This window comes from Acanthaster planci, linkage group LG10 (assembly GCF_054643075.1).
Source record: "Acanthaster planci isolate LZ-2023a linkage group LG10, COTS_SCS, whole genome shotgun sequence".
NCBI lineage: Eukaryota > Metazoa > Echinodermata > Asteroidea > Valvatida > Acanthasteridae > Acanthaster > Acanthaster planci.
Genome location: NC_141786.1, coordinates 20,067,245 through 20,085,307, shown reverse-complemented (window position 1 = coordinate 20,085,307; position 18,063 = coordinate 20,067,245). Strand labels below are relative to the sequence as shown.

Genomic DNA, 18,063 nt, shown 5'->3' with positions numbered 1-18,063 from the left:
CAGTCAACCTTGTGTCCCAAAAAACCATTGCGTGTGTTTTGTACATGTACACATACATTGTATTGCGCAAGCGTGTACGCGTACACGCAGTGCATGTGGCTGGTACCCGTGGCGCAACATTGTTTTGCAGTGTGTGCGCGGACACCAATGGAAGGACAGTGCCATGCCTGAGCGGCCGCCATGCTCTGCTCCAATGGAGGGGTTACTTCATTTTTATGACGTGAGCTGGAAGTTGTAAAATTATCTTTGCCTGAACATATTTCTTTTGTCCTTTTTTAATCAAGGGCACATTTTGAGGCTTGTTTTTACTCTACCGTTTCACAGTCAACTGATCATTGAGAAAACCACATGCTCTGCTCATCTCAAGCATGTCTCAAGTCACTAACATGAGGTTCTGCTAAAAATGCTCCGAAAATTAAACTAATGTTGTCATCAAATTGGAACCTGGTGCCATGAAATTGGTACCCGGTTTTCAGAGAGCAGAACGTGACAGTACTGGAAGGATTAGTGCAGTAGTGAACACTTGACAGCTTACTATGATGGGAAGGGAGTGCAGAGACTGCCAATGAACATGGGTCAACATGGTCTAACCACGAACCGTGCTGGAAACCATACTGAACAGCTAGCCGGGTCAGTCCATGCAGTTGGGACACAATGTCAAATGTCAATGTCAATGTCAATGTCAATGTCACAGTGTCAAATGTTACATGGGTTCCATAAGAATGAACAGTTATTTCCCTGCACGTGGATTCCAAATTGACATTGTTATACATCCTGCAAGGCTGAATACAGAGGTGTGTGTTAGTTTTACAGAGTAAATGACCTACTCTACAGGTCATGACAGGTGGTGAAAGTTACCCATGTAAAAAGGACACCGTCACAAATTGTGCCCCCACTTCATGGAATGACCCAGCCATATTATTTCAACCGAAATATTGATTACTCATCTTCCACAAAATTTCAAAGTTCCTTTTGCCCATCTAAGTGACGAAGCAATTAACTTGTACATGTGTTGTAAAAGTGAAAGTTCTCACCCAACATGTAGCCTCATGTACTGCTCTCAACTTCAGAGGAGAGATTGGAGAAAATTGAAACATCCCCAAAATAATCACAGAGCCTTAAAGTGCCCCACAGTTGCTGGGGTCCACGGCATACATTTGTGTTTGCATAAAGGCACTCCTTGAAACATCCATTTCTGGTGTTCTATATCAACATTTATCCCTAAAAACCACCCTAATGGTAAACTCAAGATTTTGAAAGAGATTGTTTGAAAACCCTGAAATCAGGAAAATCCTGATGAAAAATCTGAACAAATCTCACCCCTGCAATTTCCAGTGTGCTTCTGTGCAATGCTTTGTGATTCCAACAGGTGCTGTATGGTGTCAACGTCAGAACATTGGCTGGTACTGCAGGCAGAGAAGTAGATGAGTCAGGATACTAACTCAGATACCCACACCACTGTCAGGCATCAGTGCTGTGAATGCGATAAGAAATTCAAGATGTGGGTGTTAACCTTTGCTGCACAGAACGGAATTCTTTCAATTATGAACCTGATGACCTAACATTATCATCGCTCAAGATACTTGTCTTCATAATCTATCAGTTGCACTACGAACCAGTACAGCAACATCCAGATTTTGTACACTTGTTATGACAGTTGGTGGTGAAGCAACTATCCAAACAACGATATGCATGTTAGGACTTCACAGATTACCTTGTTGTAACAGGGACACTGTAGTCTAGGAAAGCAATGATGTAGGGAAAACCTAAAATGGATCTTGCTATAAGCAGGATACAGTCATAAATCACTGTTTGACTGTATCCCATTTCAACTTGTCTCATTGTTTCTGAGTTGAAGGGTTGGTGTTACTGTGTTGGATTGCAGATTATATTTTGAAGTGCTGTCTGCCTGTTCTAAAGAATGTAACATTAAATGCTGGTTGGTCAAGAGCACATACTCTGGAGCAAAATAAAATAAAGAGCACACAAGAAATGAGACTGTCAACCTTAGAGTAGTGGAAGAGGATCCAGCGAGGACAGAAGGTACCAGACACATCAAGGAGGAATCTCCAGCTCTACGTGTACAGGTTTGTCTCAATCAAAGGATGGTGACGGCACGCATCCTGTAGTTGGCTTTGGGGATGGTGTCTCTCTGTTGAACAAATGACAGATACTAAACAGTCAAGGGCAGGTGGAGAAATGCCTCAAGGGTGAAGACCACTAATCTCTACAACTATCTCCGTGCCACATTGGAAACAGGAAAAATGAACAAGGGGTGAAATAAACTAATCCAAGCCCATCAATTTAAAGTTCAGGGCTCAATTACATGCAAGCCATCATTACTGGAGTTTTTGAAACAAAATCAATTTTTTGTTTTGTCCCTACTTTTTTCATTTGTTTTCAACTTTTTGTTGGTTAGCTGAAATTCAACCCCGAAAAAGAACAGCCTGCTCACAGCAATTTAAAATGGCTTCCCTATACTTTCTCATTCACTGTGGACCATTTTTCATCTCTAAACGTAACAACTGTTCCTCTGCATGGAAGCACCCAAACCTGGCCTAAATTTCCAAAATACCTTCATTTTTCAGCCAAACAATCTCATTTTTCAAAAGAAACTGTGAGGCAACTGTTTCTGTAATTAGTGCACTGCATCTTTAAGATAGATTTAAGGGATCCATACTGAGCCCTTGTGAAGTCCACAGGTGGGAACCCTCTCTATATGAACCATTGTATTGAGGTTGACAGTGCAATGATCATAAAATATGTAACTAAGTAAAGCAAATGGCACACTGTTGGCAATGATCATAAAATATGTAACTAAGTAAAGCAAATGGCACACTGTTGGCAATGATCATAAAATATGTAACTAAGTAAAGCAACTGGCACACTGTTTGGCAATGATCATAAAATATGTAACTAAGTAAGGCAAATGGCACACTGTTGGCAATGATCATAAAATATGTAACTAAGTAAAGCAAATGGCACACTTTTGGCGATGATCATAAAATATGTAACTAAGTAAAGCAAATGGCACACTGTTGGCGATGATCATAAAATATGTAACTAAGTAAGGCAAATGGCACACTTTTGGCGATGATCATAAAATATGTAACTAAGTAAAGCAAATGGCACACTGTTGGCAATGATCATAAAATATGTAACTAAGTAAAGCAAATGGCGCACTGTTGGCAATGATCATAAAATATGTAACTAAGTAGAGCAAATGGCACACTGTTGGCAATGATCATAAAATATGTAACTAAGTAAAGCAAATGACGCACCTGTAGATTTTCCTTCCTCATACAAGTCCTCAGAACAGGAAAAAAACAGCTTGAGAATTCTGGCCCAAGATGTGGTGGAGTCCATTTGGCTCAACATTCCAACTGAAGGAGTGGTCAGTGCCTGCATCCAATAAGAAAACTGAGTTAAGGGATGACGAACTGCTTGGAGGTATCGGCGATGTCACAGAGGATGGTGGTTGCCGATACTTTCAAGATCAAGATAAGATTTGCAACCTTGGAGTAGGGTTGGTTTCACATTGGTATAGTCAATTGACAAAATGCCAGATGGCAACTGGTAAAACACTCTTAGTGTCAAACTGCTATATCCTAGCTTAGGCACAAGAGGACCGGTCACAGACAGGATGTAATCTTGTGTGAGTTTACAAAGTCAGTATCCTGAGTGGGAGTGTATCATCCAAGATACTTAAGTTTAGGGGGAGCTGTGGACTATATTCTCTGTAAAAACCAATCCCATGGCCCATTGCAGTAATGAAAGAGGCTTTTAACCATGTAAACAGTCGCCAAAATACATTACATGTACCTGATCAAAAACAGGTTGATGTGAGCTTTTATCTTTAAATTGTACTTCAATGATACAAATTGGTGCAGTGAATATATGAACAGGTAAAGCATGTGGTAAGAATTTCAGGGAAGATCAATGGTGACCATGCATTCCCTGGTGCATGACACTGCCAAATTCTCACTGCATTCCACTGTGCTTCAGTCCAATATTTTGCATACCAGTCGTCTAGTAGCCACGCCCTTAGTTACATTCCATAAAAGGTCACTGAGGTCATCAAGTGGCCAAACAAACAATTTTTGATTGGAAGCCGCGTTCCACATCCTGTACTACTTGACTCAAAGGATTGTCAACAGAAACTGCACTGCCAAGCGGTCGTCGTACACACACGTACATACACACAGTCTAGCCATGCGCGGTGCATACTGAGAGTAGTGGGTACATGATGTATGTAGTTGAATGTATTAAGGAATTTAATCGTTCATGTTGTAGGGCTGAGGTGGCTATGCCTCGGTACCTAGCTATGCCCAAAGGTACATGTATGCCTTTTTACTGCTACGTTATGATTTGGGTTTTGAAAAGTATGTTTGATAGCCTTTTTGTGACAATCATTTTTCGGTGGGGGTGTTTTGGAGCACACGGGAGGTGGACACAAGTCTAAAACTTTCATTTTCAAGATCTATAACTCAGGTAATACCAAAATATATTTTGGACCTGTTTCCAACAGGGGATATTCTCAGTAAATGCCTCAGATCACGGGCTCCCTCATCAATAATGGCTGCCCCCTGGAGCCATGCTGACTGGAGTTCCTATCCATCCTGCGTAGTGGCACCTTTGGTGGAAATAGCACCTCAATCATTGTTTACAAATGATAAATCCTCATTACCCATTTGGGTTAATGGTTAATTGAGTCGCTACCAACAAGATTGGGTTTGATTGGACACTGCCCATGAAAACAGGTCTTTCCAGCTGATGAGGGGGTGTTTCAGATGGATATTCATAACGCTGGGCCTCCCAAGTGAGACACGTCGAGGGGTAAAGATGCAAAAGGTACATGTACTGTGACTACATGTCAGGACATGCATAAGTGAGCGAGGGCGCTGTTTATTTGGCAAATCATTTTCTGAAATCAGAAATCGTGATTAAAATTTGTCTTTTTCCACAGGCTCTAGCTCCTCTGATTAATTTCTAATTTCAGAATTTTCAAAATTTCAAGTGAAGCCAGCATTTAATTTATTGAAATAAGGCACAAATAAGAACAAACATTTTATGGAAATGTGAACTTTAAGTTTTCAGTCAAAATCCACACTCACTTTTGTGTGTACACAAAAAAATCACAGCTTGCTCTGCATTACACTTGTACATAAATAAAACATCTCAAACTATCCCTGCTTCAAACCAAGTTTTCTTTGCCTTGAAGAGTCCGATAGAATCCAAATTTACCTGTACATGTATATATCCAAAGATATCTAATGACATCTTCTCCAACCTCGCTCCTAAAAGAAAATAGCAAACATAGTTGAAAGGTTTATAAGCCTCGACCCCTGTAAAGCAGACCTACAGGACCAAGCCCTACATTTATGCACACTGTAGACCACACCCATGGTCGCTATGCGCTAATGACAGCCATAATGCCAGTCAGCTTGGTAGCTGGGGCAGGCAGTACCGGTATGGCGCCTCCTGCAGTTTTTATGGACAAAAGGTTTAGAAATGAAAACAACACTACGGCCTACAGGCCCAGAATCAAGATGTAATAGGCCTACATGTTCATGTACCCACCAGAACTGTGGGGTCCATCATCCAGCCATGGAGGTAGGACAAGACCTCCATGATCCAGCACGCAGTCTCCCGCTCGTAGGAGCGCGACGGACGGGACGAACATTTCAGGCAGCATAAATAATCTTACGAGTTACAGCCTCGCTAAATCACCAAATAACTTGAGATATCCGTGTATCTTCTCAGTAATTACATGATAATAAAATTCCACTTTCCTTTTCAATTCTAAAAAAAACATTAAAAACCGTGGATTATTGTAGCCATGGCCTGACATGTGCCTCAGCTCAGATCATCAGTGCATCTCGTGATGCGCGAACTGTCGACACGTCACATGCGCAGCACGCGCGCAGCTCGCAGCTAGCCATTCAAGTACTTAATGATAGCGCCCTCAAGGAAGGTTTCGTTCAACGGAAAAATCCTTTGGTGCATCGAAAAGGGGTTCTTTTTTCAAGCCCGTTTAGACTGTTGTGTATTTATTTTAATTTCCGTTCAGATAGATGCTTTTAAAAATATTATTGATATATCAAGGTTATAGGTTAGATTCTAGCGTCTTTTATATTTCAATTAAGCACCAAAGTCTGAACTGCTTTTTTTTTTTCAAAATAGGCCTAAAACCTTTACATGGGCTGTAGGTGGTGCCCATCGTTAAAATGTGTGGCCTACATTTGGCTCTCTGGGAACTTTCACAACATCAATAGAATAAGCAGGGAGAAAGGAATAGCATGCATTATTACCTATTTCACCATGTTGACATTTATTGATGTGGCACAGAAATAAAAAAAGACATCTCCACACTGCATTCAAACCCCGGGGCGAGGTATGTATTTTTTTACACGGTCTCGGGAGCGGCCTCGCCAGGTGAGTCCGTATCATTTCTCAGGGTTACAGAGACCTGAGTCCGTCTTAAAAGTTATATAAATGCTTCAGTGATTGTCCCCTAGCCTCGACAGCTCTTAAAAACCACCAAAAGTACATCTCAGTACTGTGGGGGGGGGCGTAATCCCAGGCTATCCTGATTTGAGGGGGGGGGGGCTTGCCACACGTCAGCCAAGCCGCACCACCACCACCAACCCCCCCCCCCAAAAAAATAACACTTCAAAGATAGCCGAAAGAGGCCTCTGACAAGTTCCAGACAGCTGTCACTGATAAGAAACATTCCACTGTCTGAACCAGGCACTGTTTTGTAAATAATCCATCAGATTGTACACAAGGGGCCACTTAGCACACAGTCCTATGGGAGTTGCATTAAATCCTGTTTCTCAACTCAGCTTGATAGGCCACTACGTAGACCGACGCCAGCTAAATAAGACTTTAATTAATTATATTTTTAACCCTTTCTTTGCCACACACTGTGACAATTGACATCACGTGCTCTAAAATGTTCTAAAGACGAGATCCACCGAGGAGTCGATCCCAAATAAAGCCTGAAAGTAAGAGGTCACGCAGCGGGCTTCCGCAACCCCCGCGGGGTCCGCCAATGGGGATTTTACACGGCTGCGGCCGTCCTGTCACGTTCCATATATTCTGGAAGAATAAATCCTGAGGCCACCCCATGAAACATTCATGCTGGAATTTTACCTTTGACTTCCTCAACCAATATTTAGGAAAAGTCACCCCAGTGGAAATGGGTAAAAAAACGAATTTTACTACCTTTTACGTCCGGCGATATCGTACCTAGATCTATCCGTGTTCATGCTCGTTCATTTTGTTACGTGAAAATGAGATTGTAAAAGGTTGCAAACAGTTTTACCTACCTGTAGTCGATGGATTCCGTGTTCCATTGATTTGACTTAACGCAGTTAGTGTTGTGAGCAAAAGTTAGATAAAATATTAGAAACATTCGTAAAAGTAGCTTCATCGCTCTAAGTTTATTACCTTATAACCACCTGCAGCCACGTGAAAAATGTCCGTCTAGTTTCGGCTAGTTTCGACAGACTACCATAAAATTTTAAACCGTAAATGTTCATCTGCCTGCAAGACCGCTGCGCTAGCCCGTTTAGATTTTCGGAGGGGATGGGTCAATTTTGGCAGGATATTTCTCTTTAAGGTCAGGTATTTTTTCACTTTCTAAAAATTAGTATACTGGTAAATGATTTTCAAAGCCCTTTTTCCAAGTTGGATTTTTAATTAAAGAAGTAACTGGAGAAACACAAGTTACAAATTCTAAAATCTTTGCACGTGATTTTTCCTATACCAGGGTTCCGGAAGCGCGCCATCAAGGGTCAACTTTGAGGCTCTATTCATAATGGATAAATTAATGACGCGTGAAAATAACTCCCTGCGCCTAAAGTTTTAAAGTCTTTCATTCGAAGGATAGATATGCGTCGGGGAGATGTTACTTTAATGTTGTTGTTGTTGTTATTTTTTTACCCTGCTCGACGTGTATATTGTAGTTAGGCCTAGTGTTTCCTCCGAAAGCTTGAGAAAAAATACAAGCGTAGTCGGATGGGACTTACTTTGGTATCAGGTAATGTGTTTTTCCCTTCTAGGCTCGTAAGGATACCTCTTTATGACAGTTCATGTAGTTAGTTCCTGCAAAACCCTGACAAGGAGGTGGTGCGTGATCCTGTTCCGGGAACAGTGTTCTTGAGTCGTGTTCCAGCCGTTCGAGCGCGAGAACAAGAAACTCGTGTCAAGAACAGGCAGCCCAAACTCGACCTTTAAGTTTGTTTCCAGTATATTAATATTACGATCATTTTAACGCAAGCCTGGCAACAACGATCGAAGGTTGGGAAGTGGCCCCGGCTGGAGCTTATTGTCGTGAGGGAAGGAAAAATTCCAAATTCTACGGAGCCGCTAGACGGGGAGGCTTCAATATACATTCTACATGAATCCTTGTTCACTTTCTAAGCATGGACGTATCTACACGTTAGCCATTTTTTTGGCACTTCTTCCAGGAACTTCATATTGATTATGTCATAATAGATAGGTCCAGGTTCCCGGGGTCTATTTGTTGATGAAGGGACAAGGGTTGATCCTAGGTCCCTGGCTTTGTAACTCTTCATGAACGTGAGTGATTGGTTAATGCTTAGTTTTTTTGGTTTGTCAACTCCAAATAGGGCCACCTGGCATTGCAGCTACACGCACCACCAATCGATTGGTGGTTGTCGAGGAGAACGCATCCATAGATGATAAATGTTGGAATCTTTTTTCCATGCTTGGTGATTTGATTATTTCCTCCGCTATAATTTAGAGAGCAAAATAAGCACTTTCCCGCTAAGCGATAGGGATAAAGATATCAACATTTTCGAAGTTAGAGATGTCAACAGCAATGTTTCTTCATTACTTAGTGTCTCAGGGTGATTGGTATCCTGGAATTTATAAAGAACAGTAAAATAAATCAATTATGAAAATCAGACATGGTATCAATAATTGTTATCGATTTTGATGAGTCTATTTTATGCCAGTGAAGGTAAAACCTTTCCATTCTGCGGATATTTGTTTCTGCACAAGCTGTTCAACATTTATGGTAAACTAGGTTCAGCTATCAGGGCTGATGGGTAACATTATTTGCATTAACTTTTCGACCACAATTGTGTAGTTAGCTCGATTCAAATCAGTGGGACCTGCGTTTCTTATACAGTATAAATCTATGATGGCTCATCTTTTCAAGATGGATTTGTTTGCGGAGGTCGTAGCAGTAACTCCATATTGGAACGGTATAAGATAAAGTACTGATTAACAAAGGAATAATTGGCGGGTATTACACCGCCCAAAACACTGCACAAGAATCAATGCATTGTACATGAATTGTTTTAGGTTATATGATATTCGCTTACGTGCGGCTCACGAAATCTTGTTTAATCTACTTTTTTGACGTAGTTTGGTTGCAGAAAGCGTGCAACCTACTACAATAGACACACATGTACATATTTCTTTCCTGCAGAGATTGTATTGAATTGATTGTACTAAACTTTTATCCAGGCGTTCAAAATGCAGGTTTGTCTGCTCTTGTATCGTGAATGGTCTAACATGGCATCCTGTGTGTCCTGTACTATAAATCCTGTTTCCACAATACAGCTTTCCTTTCCAAGCTCACATGCGACAATCAATTAAAGTGGGTGTTGTTATGACGCGCTGACTGATCAAAGTCCGTACCCTGCCATCGAATGTTACGGCTGCAGCTTGAAATGACGTGCGCCTTTGTAAGCCACTGCCTAGCGGCTGCAGCAAAAACATATCAACCGGTTCGTTTAACTGCTAGCCATAGCCAAGCATTTGGAGACGCAGCCTCGTATCGCACTGAAGTTGAAGGTCGCCAACCTGTGATATTGTTGTTTACAATAATACAGCGACACAAACACATAGACTCCGTGTATACGTGACCCGACACATAGCTGCCTACTAGCTTTGGACGCCATTTTGTGGATCGCTAAAATAATTCTCCTTCCAAAGAGAGATATCTTTACCGAAAAAAATTCACCGTCGCACAACCATCAGGTACGATTGGTAAGTTGACGAACGTAGAGGCTCAATAAACGTTCTGGATTGGCCATGGGAACAACAATATGTAAGGCGCTCTCTGTGATGAAGCAAACGTGCAGTGATTGATGCTTGCCAAAGCACAACAAGGACAGTGGTGGACATGTTGTTATGTGGTAATGTTATTCATTCTCCATCGGGAAGTGCAAAGGGCATGGTGTGAGTTAACATGGTCATGGCAGTTGGGGAAGAGGAGGGGCGTGTCAGCAATATCCCCAAGGGGGAGGGAAAGCTTAGCCCTTTTTTTAAAGAAGCTCGCTGGTACCTTATGGACGGGACGGCCGATGGGTTGAACAAGACACATCGACTCACCTCAGCCTAATTCGATTTTTAGCTGTGTGGAGTGGTTATGTCAGGTTATGAATGTACCAACCTATTCGTTGCTTCATCAAGTACTGATTAGGCCTACTGTATTGAAATACACGACTAACTTAAAGTTAATGTATGAGTGTTACACTGTAGACGTTGGTGGAATTGGGAGTCTGAACACACACCGCACACTTTCTGGTGAATGGGGATGGGCCGCCAAATTATCCAAGCGCCGCGCCGTTAGGTGCACAACACCACTGTGTGTTATTCATAGGTCATTTCAATATCAAAACTTTTAAACGTCAAAAGTAAAGAAAGACACCTGTAAAGCTCAATTTTTCTATGAGGTAATGCACAACAGTTAATCTTTTTTGATGAACGGGTGTCGCCGATACCACTTCTTTTATTTACCCAAAGACGCAGGCAATCTCCCCCCCCCCCACTGGCTTGCATGAATTTAAACCAGAGCTTTGGTTAGCACCCTGCTTGATGAAGGAATATTGCTACAGGAAAACCTGTCGGGGCTCTATTTAAATGATCTACAGGATTTTACCCTGAGAGCATTTGACGTAAAACGATGTATTTACCCATGGATGGTTTTCATACACATTAGTAGACTTAATCGGTATCAACCAACTTTCGTTTCATTTATCGATGGTGAATAATGTTGATTTTCATTCAATTCTAGACCTTTTAATGGTTTTCTTCGAACAAGAAAATGGCTACAGGATCAGCAGTGAGTTCAGCTCTAGAGACGATCAGCAGACATCATCTCCAATGCCCCATTTGTAGTGAGAGATTCCAACGACCCAAGATACTGGACTGTCTGCATAGTTTCTGTGAGCAATGTCTGCTGACATACTGCAGCACGAAGCACCAGGGCTGTACAGAGATTCCTTGCCCTGTGTGTCGACAAGAGACACAACTTCCACAGGCGGGGGTCAGAGGCCTGAAAACCAACTTTTATCTGATCGGTCTGGTTGAGGAGATTGAACTACAGGAAAAGTTGGTGTGTTCGGGTGAGACGAAGCTGCTCTGTGAGACATGTGATGATGGCAAAGAGGCAACGCATCGCTGTCTGGATTGCCAACAGAATATCTGCACTATTTGTTGTAAAATACACCAACGATTTGCTATCTCACCGGGCCACACGATATCTACTGTGGAAGACATTCGCGAAAGGAAGATAACATTGAAAACCAAATCTGCAATAGCGCATCCGACATGCACGACCCACGAGGGTGAAGTGACGAGATTCTTCTGCACAACTTGTGAGACATTAATCTGTCGAGATTGTACTGTGATAGACCACTGCAAACCGCAACACACATACATTGATAGAAAACAGGCCACTTCAACATACAAAGAGTCATTAGCTGACTTGTTTTCCCCCCTCGAGAAGATACTGAATGAACTCCAAGAATCTCTTGAGATAGTTTCAAAAATGAAACACGACCTCGATATCAGAGTAGAGAACGTAATTTCAGTAGTGCATACCAAGGCAGCTGAGATAAGAGCAGAGGTCACTGCTCAAGAAAATTGCATCATCCATGAAATCACAAATATCCAAAGCGATCGTCTGCAACAACTGGCAGAATATGAGAAAACAATGAGTATGGCATCGGAGAGAATACAGCATTCATTGGAGACAGCAAGAGAGGTGACAAGGACGGCAGCAAATAGTGAGTTCCTCTCACTCTACGCAACAATCAACAAAGACTTGAAATTGTTGGCAGGTCAAACTATTGCCAGAGTTGACAAGAGGCTAGGATTTCTGAAGTTCAGGCCGTGTGAGGGCGTAAGTGACATTAGTCTGGGCAAGGTGGTGACGGAAGGAAAGTGGGAGCAGCGATGTGTGTTTGGTCGCGAGGGAAGCGGTCTAGGAGAGTTCAATTGGGCTTGGGACATTGCTGCTCGTCAGCCTGATGAGATTACAGTGGCTGACTGCTACAAAAACCGAGTTGTGATCTACAGCATCGATGGTAACCAGAAAACCCCAATCCCGATGGAAAAAAGTAAGTTTGGATAGAAACTGCTCATAGTGATACGCTGGTGCTTTGTTTATCTTAAACAAATTCATGATTTATTTTTGAATTACGATGTCAAACAATAGTGTATCCTGTCTAATGACTTTTGTGTTGGGGGGCAAATTCAAAAGCAAAATGCTTATTCAACAAGATGGTGGGGAGAAAAATGTCGAAAGCCTTAGGCCTACAGGCAGTCCCAACTCCCTTGCTTCAATTTCGTGGTGTTGTTTTCTAAGGGTTTGTTCATGTTTGATAAATACTTATAAATACACTGATTACTTTCTTCTTATTCACCTATGACGTAATCTAATACAAACAGGCTAAACAACCCGTCGGTTGGAGGCAAGTTGCCGCCGCTGCATACGCCACTGGTGTCAAGCCACATAACAAATCTAAACGCTTTTGGCAGAGTCACATGGTACCCAGACGGAGGAGGCTCTAAGAGAAAAAAAGGATTGACATGTTTATTTTTCCAGATATTGCAGCATATTTTATTCAGAGAATTTCCCCAAAAAGACTACACGGCGGTTTAATTGTACAATGCCTGGATTCTTAAAAACAAACCCAGTGAACCTAAATTCCGGATCAAACTTTTTTTTAAACATTCAGGCAAATATGTCATATAACAACAAAACAGATATGCGCTTCCAATTCACTGCAACAAATGTGGGACACGTTGCATCTGCACAATGGTTCATGATCAACGTTTCCTCCCGTAAAGGCTCAAAGTGCATTTCTGTTTTTGTGAAGTATCTATTTGCCAGCGTTCCTTCATCCATTTAAAGACTATGCAGCACAGGTAGTGGGCGGTAACGAGGAGAACGCCCTCTTGCTTCTAATTTTGACGGAAAATTTACTTTCTTTTCCTAAAGTTCGTTGCCACACGACCGAGTGTTCTAGTGTATAAATATTACGAACATTTTAACGCAAGCCTGGCAACAACGAAGGTTGAGAAGTGACTCCGGCTGGGCTTATTGTCGTGAGGGAAGGAAAAATTCCAAATTCCACGGACTCGCTAGACAGGGAGGGGGAGGCTTCAATATACATTCTACATGAATCCTTGTTCACTTGCAATGCATGGACGTAGCGAAACGTTTAGCCGTTTTTTGTCACTTCTTCCAAGAACTTCATATTGATTGCTTCATAATAAATAATTCCAGGTTCCTGGGAATTTATTTTGTCGAAAAAAGGACAAGTGTTGATCCTATGTCTCTGGATTTATAACTCTTCATGAACGTGGTTGGTTGGTTAATGCTTTTCTGTTTGTCTTTCAACTCCAAACAGGGCCACGTGGCGTTGCAGCTACACGCACCGGCAATCGCTTGGTGGTTGTTGAGGATAACGCATCCCACGTGAAAGTCTTTGACAAGGACAATACGCTGGCTTTCCAGTTCCCCACAGTGCCACCGAGTGAGGTCGGTAAGACCGCAGTGAACCTCCAGAGTGTAGCTGTCAAAACGGATGGGACCATTGTGGTTGGTGATGTCAAGAGAATGGTGCTGACCGAACACAGCCCCGCTGATGGCGAACTCAGAAGCACCATCCCAGTCAAGATTGAACCTCGTTATGTGGCTGTTGACAGCAATGATCGAGTCGTAATCAGTGACTGTGAACAACAGTTAGTCGGGGTTGTTAGTGCGAATGGTGATACACTGTTCACCATCAAACCTACCATCGATGGTGAGGTAGTTGAATACTGTACTGGTGTATGCGCAGATAGCACAGGCATCTATGTTGCAATGCATAATGATGATGATGACACCGGTCATATCCACCACTATGACCCTCAAGGTGGCTTTCTCCACTGCATCGCAGAGGGTCTGCACTATCCCCTAGGAATCACATTCACAGCAGATGGGCAACTGGCAGTTGCAGACTTTTACTCAGTGAAGATTTATGACTTTGTTTAATGTAACACAAACAAATCGATTTCCTTCCGCTTTCTTCGGGAGGAAACAGCAATACCATTAGTCGGAAACGTTGCTGTGTGTACAACTTTTCATGCAATTTCATGACTTATTTTTTAATAGAAAATTAGACACACACAAAGGTTTCCGTAGGCTTACTGCATAGTAAAAAATTGGAAAGCAAACTACATTAAAATTTCGCTGAGATGGGATTCAAAAATATGGGAGCCACGTAAAGTGCTTATCATTTAAACAAATTTCCTTTGTCAGTTTTGCATTGTTCTCTGTATTTTCTCACAACATGTGAATTATTTTCATAGTCCATTTAGCAGTAGTAAATGTATCCCAATATTGGTGAGTTGTGCCTACCGTGAGCGCTCACAGGAGATATGGGAAGTTGTTAGCTTGTCTCATCAAAAGAATCAGACTCATTTTAATGCAAACATCTTGCAGGGGGTTACCAAATTGAGGAGAGTATAAAAACTGCAAAATAATATGTGAGGTCAAATTGTTCTCATTGAGATTTACACAAAATTTTAATGTTCTCAAAAGCTTACTTTGTGTGAGTAGTGGGATAGCAAAGGTCTCATCATTTAAATGGTGAAGTACATTTGTAAAAGTCGATGTGGAACTCACATTTGGAGGAATATTCCCCTCATAACTAAACTGTCCCTTTGTGTTGAACTGCCTTATTCTTATTTGCGGTTGAATGTATATTACGAATTAATACCTCGTTAAAAGAGGCCCAGTGTCACCATTTGGAGGAGAGTTATATTGATTCATTTCCTTTGCAACTCCTTTCAAAATAAAAATCATTTCGTTTTCTTTTGAACTCAAATATAAAATGAACTCAAATATAAAATGATGGTTTTGTTAGAGATTTAAATGATGTTTTTCTCTGTGGCAGAGGCAAAAACAAGATGAAATGTAGGTTATAAAAATCTTTATTGGCAAAGTGCTTAATTTTTGTGGATTTTATTTAGGGCCTACATAGTTTTAATTACAGACAGCAACAATATTCCACTTACAGAATATAAACCTTTTCAAAGACTATGCCTGAGTATTATGTAAAGGCTACATGACCTTTTCGTTTTTTTTAAATGTGAATATTTTTCATGACGTAGGTAATTGACATTGTAACGGTTATTTGCATATCTTTAGGTAAAGTTGTCACTTTTCGGCTGACCTCCTTGAATCTTTCCTGCACAAGGAACACGCATCTAAACCTCTACCAAATAAAAAAGCTAAGTCCCAAGACTAGTTTTTGACAGTGGACAGATTTACTAGCTTATCCGTATGGCTGTATAGTTGCCCCTTGTGCTATGTAGTGATACAAAGTAAGCCGTACGTTATCAATAATAAAGAAGTCTTGGGGACGTATCAAGAACCAGACCCGTTATACGGCACGCATCAAAAACTTCCTCTGGGCTCTCCAGGAAGTTTGTAAGAGAGCTCTTAAAGGGTGCCATAATTGAGGTTGTTTAATTACTCCTGTTTGTTTGTCTGCGCGTGACATAGGATCTGGTTGTCAGCAACAAAATCGGACAGTCTAAAGGAAAACCCTTTTGGGTATTTTATAATTTTTGTGATAAAGTCTGAAATGTAGGGACATTGCTGTTGCAGTGTGAATAAAATGTACGTAGTCTGTGTTTGATAGAAGAGCTTTGCATGTCGACTGCTTTCATTTAATACTTTGTTTCTTCAAGAAATGGAATTTCTTCCTTATAGGCTGTAGTCTCTGAGGACGCCTACATGTATGTATGACAGTACCCCGGGTAGTTAGTTGGGTCAATACATCAAAGTTGAGTATTACAAGCAACATCTTGTGTGTCTCTCTACGTCTACATACCACGTACGGTGCTTGTTGCATTTACGTTGAGAATGGCTTCCCTGTCCCGTCCCATTCAAACCATGTTGATCCTATAATTCTAGATATCCATTTTCTTCCCTATCACATTAGTACTTGGCAACTAAATTGAAATCTGTAGAAAGAGTATCTCGTACGTCAAGCCTGTGTAAATATTAATACGCCTTTAGTTTTGTTTTTGGTAGCCGACCTGTTACGGGAATACAAACAAACTGACCTCAGGAAAGAGCTTGGCCTTTTGCACAGAATGTTGGTTTTCCAGAGCATTCAAGCACACAGATACGGAGCGTTAGGTCGGAGGGAACTTTCCTGGACTGTAGAGAGCGAAATTCAGCGACTTGTGGGTGATTTTGCGAGATTGACAAAGAATGAATAAACTGGTGACACCCAAGTACGGTTGTTGTCCCAACTCAAGATTACCATTCCAACTAAAAGGTGCGGTGTGGCTGATTACTCTGTATTGATACCATACTTTGTTAGGGGTCCGGCTGTACGAAGTGTCACTTCCTCAAAACAAAATTGTTTAATCGACACAATATAGTTGAAATGGAGTGGGAAGGGAGACGAGTTGAAAGGAACTGAAGTTGAAGCTTATGACAAGCTGATATTGAAATGACTGTGAATTGGGGCTTAAGGCGGCTTTGGAAACATATTGTAAAACCAACGTATATAGGGAGGGGAGTAGTTTAAAATGTGAAAGCTAATCAGTTTGAAAATATCTGCAAGAAAAATAAAGCTCGATGGACTACCATCATTAATTGAAACAATAAGCCAGTTTGTAATTAAGAACTGCGCATACGCGAATGGACTTTTGCAAAGGTCATTTGTACATTAAACAAACTTTTACAAAAAGAAAATTGGTAAAATTGTTCACGTACAAGTGCTGCTTATTTTCCCCTGGAGGGCCTTATTAATCTTCAGAAAGCAATAATATGTCCAAAAGTCAATTTAGCAGTGAAAATATCGAAATAGTTTCTTAGAAAACACAGAATTTTTCAGACCACCCTCGTAGGGTTTGTGAACAGGGTGTAAAGTGACATTCGTATATGGAACTCACTCCAGGAAATCTGTAAGGAAAGCAGTATTTTTAACTGAAAATGGCAGAAAATGGTAGGTATGGTGGCCCGGAGGGACATCGGAAATCGTCAATATTGACCCCAATATTTACAACCAAATTCACGAATCGATCTCCGGTCGCCAATATTGCAGTAAATATTCACGACCAAAATTTACGACCTGCTCTCTTGTAGCGAATATTTCCGTCAACGTTTGTGACCGAAATTCACGACTCACTAGCGCTCTTCGGTTGCAAATATTGACGTCAATATTCCAGACTTTTTTGACTTGTTGTATCTTCTGTCGCAAATATTGCCGTGATTTTTTTTCAGCAAGCAAGGTAGATTGGGCCTGCCCGTCTGTCCGTAGCCATGGCCGCAGATAGCGATAATAGCATGGACACTCAACTCAACCACCACTAGACTACTCATCACTTATCCCCGACATTACAGAATAGCGACGAATTGGCATCTAAATCATGTAGGTTTGTGCCAAATCTGCCCAGCCGAACGACTTGAGATCAGGCCGAAAAGTAGGTCATTACGCGTGCCCGTGAACACACTTCATTTCCGCCTATCTTGCTGGAAAAAAATCCCGGAAACATTTGGGACTGGAGTTCCAACGAGTGGTGAATTTGGTCATGAATATTGGCGTCAATATTGACGATTGACGATGTCATTCTTGGGCCACCATAGGTAGGCCCATCAGAAATGTTTACAGATTGCTTGAAAATGGTTGGCTGCCTTTTCACTATGAACATGTTACAAAAGAAGTACGGTGAAATACCAATGAACCCTCATTGTTAGTACACTGCGTTTCTTTTGTTAGATGTACAGTA

The 18,063-nt window shown here is 41.4% G+C and overlaps 2 protein-coding genes and 1 long non-coding RNA gene across 9 annotated transcripts in view; 2 read left to right on the top strand and 1 right to left on the bottom strand.

Moving 5' to 3' along the window:
• The window catches only part of LOC147797978 (uncharacterized), a 76,187-nt gene extending 70,255 nt beyond the window's left edge, over window positions 1-5,932 (bottom strand). For 3 of the 6 annotated variants that reach the window (XR_015426758.1, XR_015426762.1, XM_087142330.1), the window contains exons 1-4: window positions 5,581-5,932; window positions 3,282-3,402; window positions 2,007-2,152; window positions 1,321-1,474 (exon numbers count right to left, since the gene is read on the bottom strand). The gene's annotated coding sequence lies outside the window, so the exon portion shown is untranslated. Of the gene's footprint in view, window positions 1-1,320; window positions 1,475-2,006; window positions 2,153-3,281; window positions 3,403-5,244; window positions 5,555-5,580 lie in introns of those variants that run through there. The other 3 variants (XR_015426759.1, XR_015426763.1, XR_015426760.1) reach the window with 2 other exon arrangements.
• LOC147797977 (E3 ubiquitin-protein ligase TRIM33-like) overlaps window positions 1-15,963 on the top strand; it is a 43,655-nt gene extending 27,692 nt beyond the window's left edge. Inside the window, exons 2-3 of the mRNA XM_087142329.1 lie at window positions 11,084-12,383; window positions 13,680-15,963. Coding sequence (XP_086998455.1) covers window positions 11,087-12,383; window positions 13,680-14,305 — 1,923 coding nt within the window. The 5' untranslated portion in view covers window positions 11,084-11,086 and the 3' untranslated portion in view covers window positions 14,306-15,963. The remainder of the gene's footprint in view (window positions 1-11,083; window positions 12,384-13,679) is intronic.
• Window positions 1-18,063, top strand: part of LOC147797972 (uncharacterized) — a 224,158-nt gene that overhangs the window by 81,495 nt on the left and 124,600 nt on the right. The gene's annotated exons all lie outside the window — the stretch shown is intronic.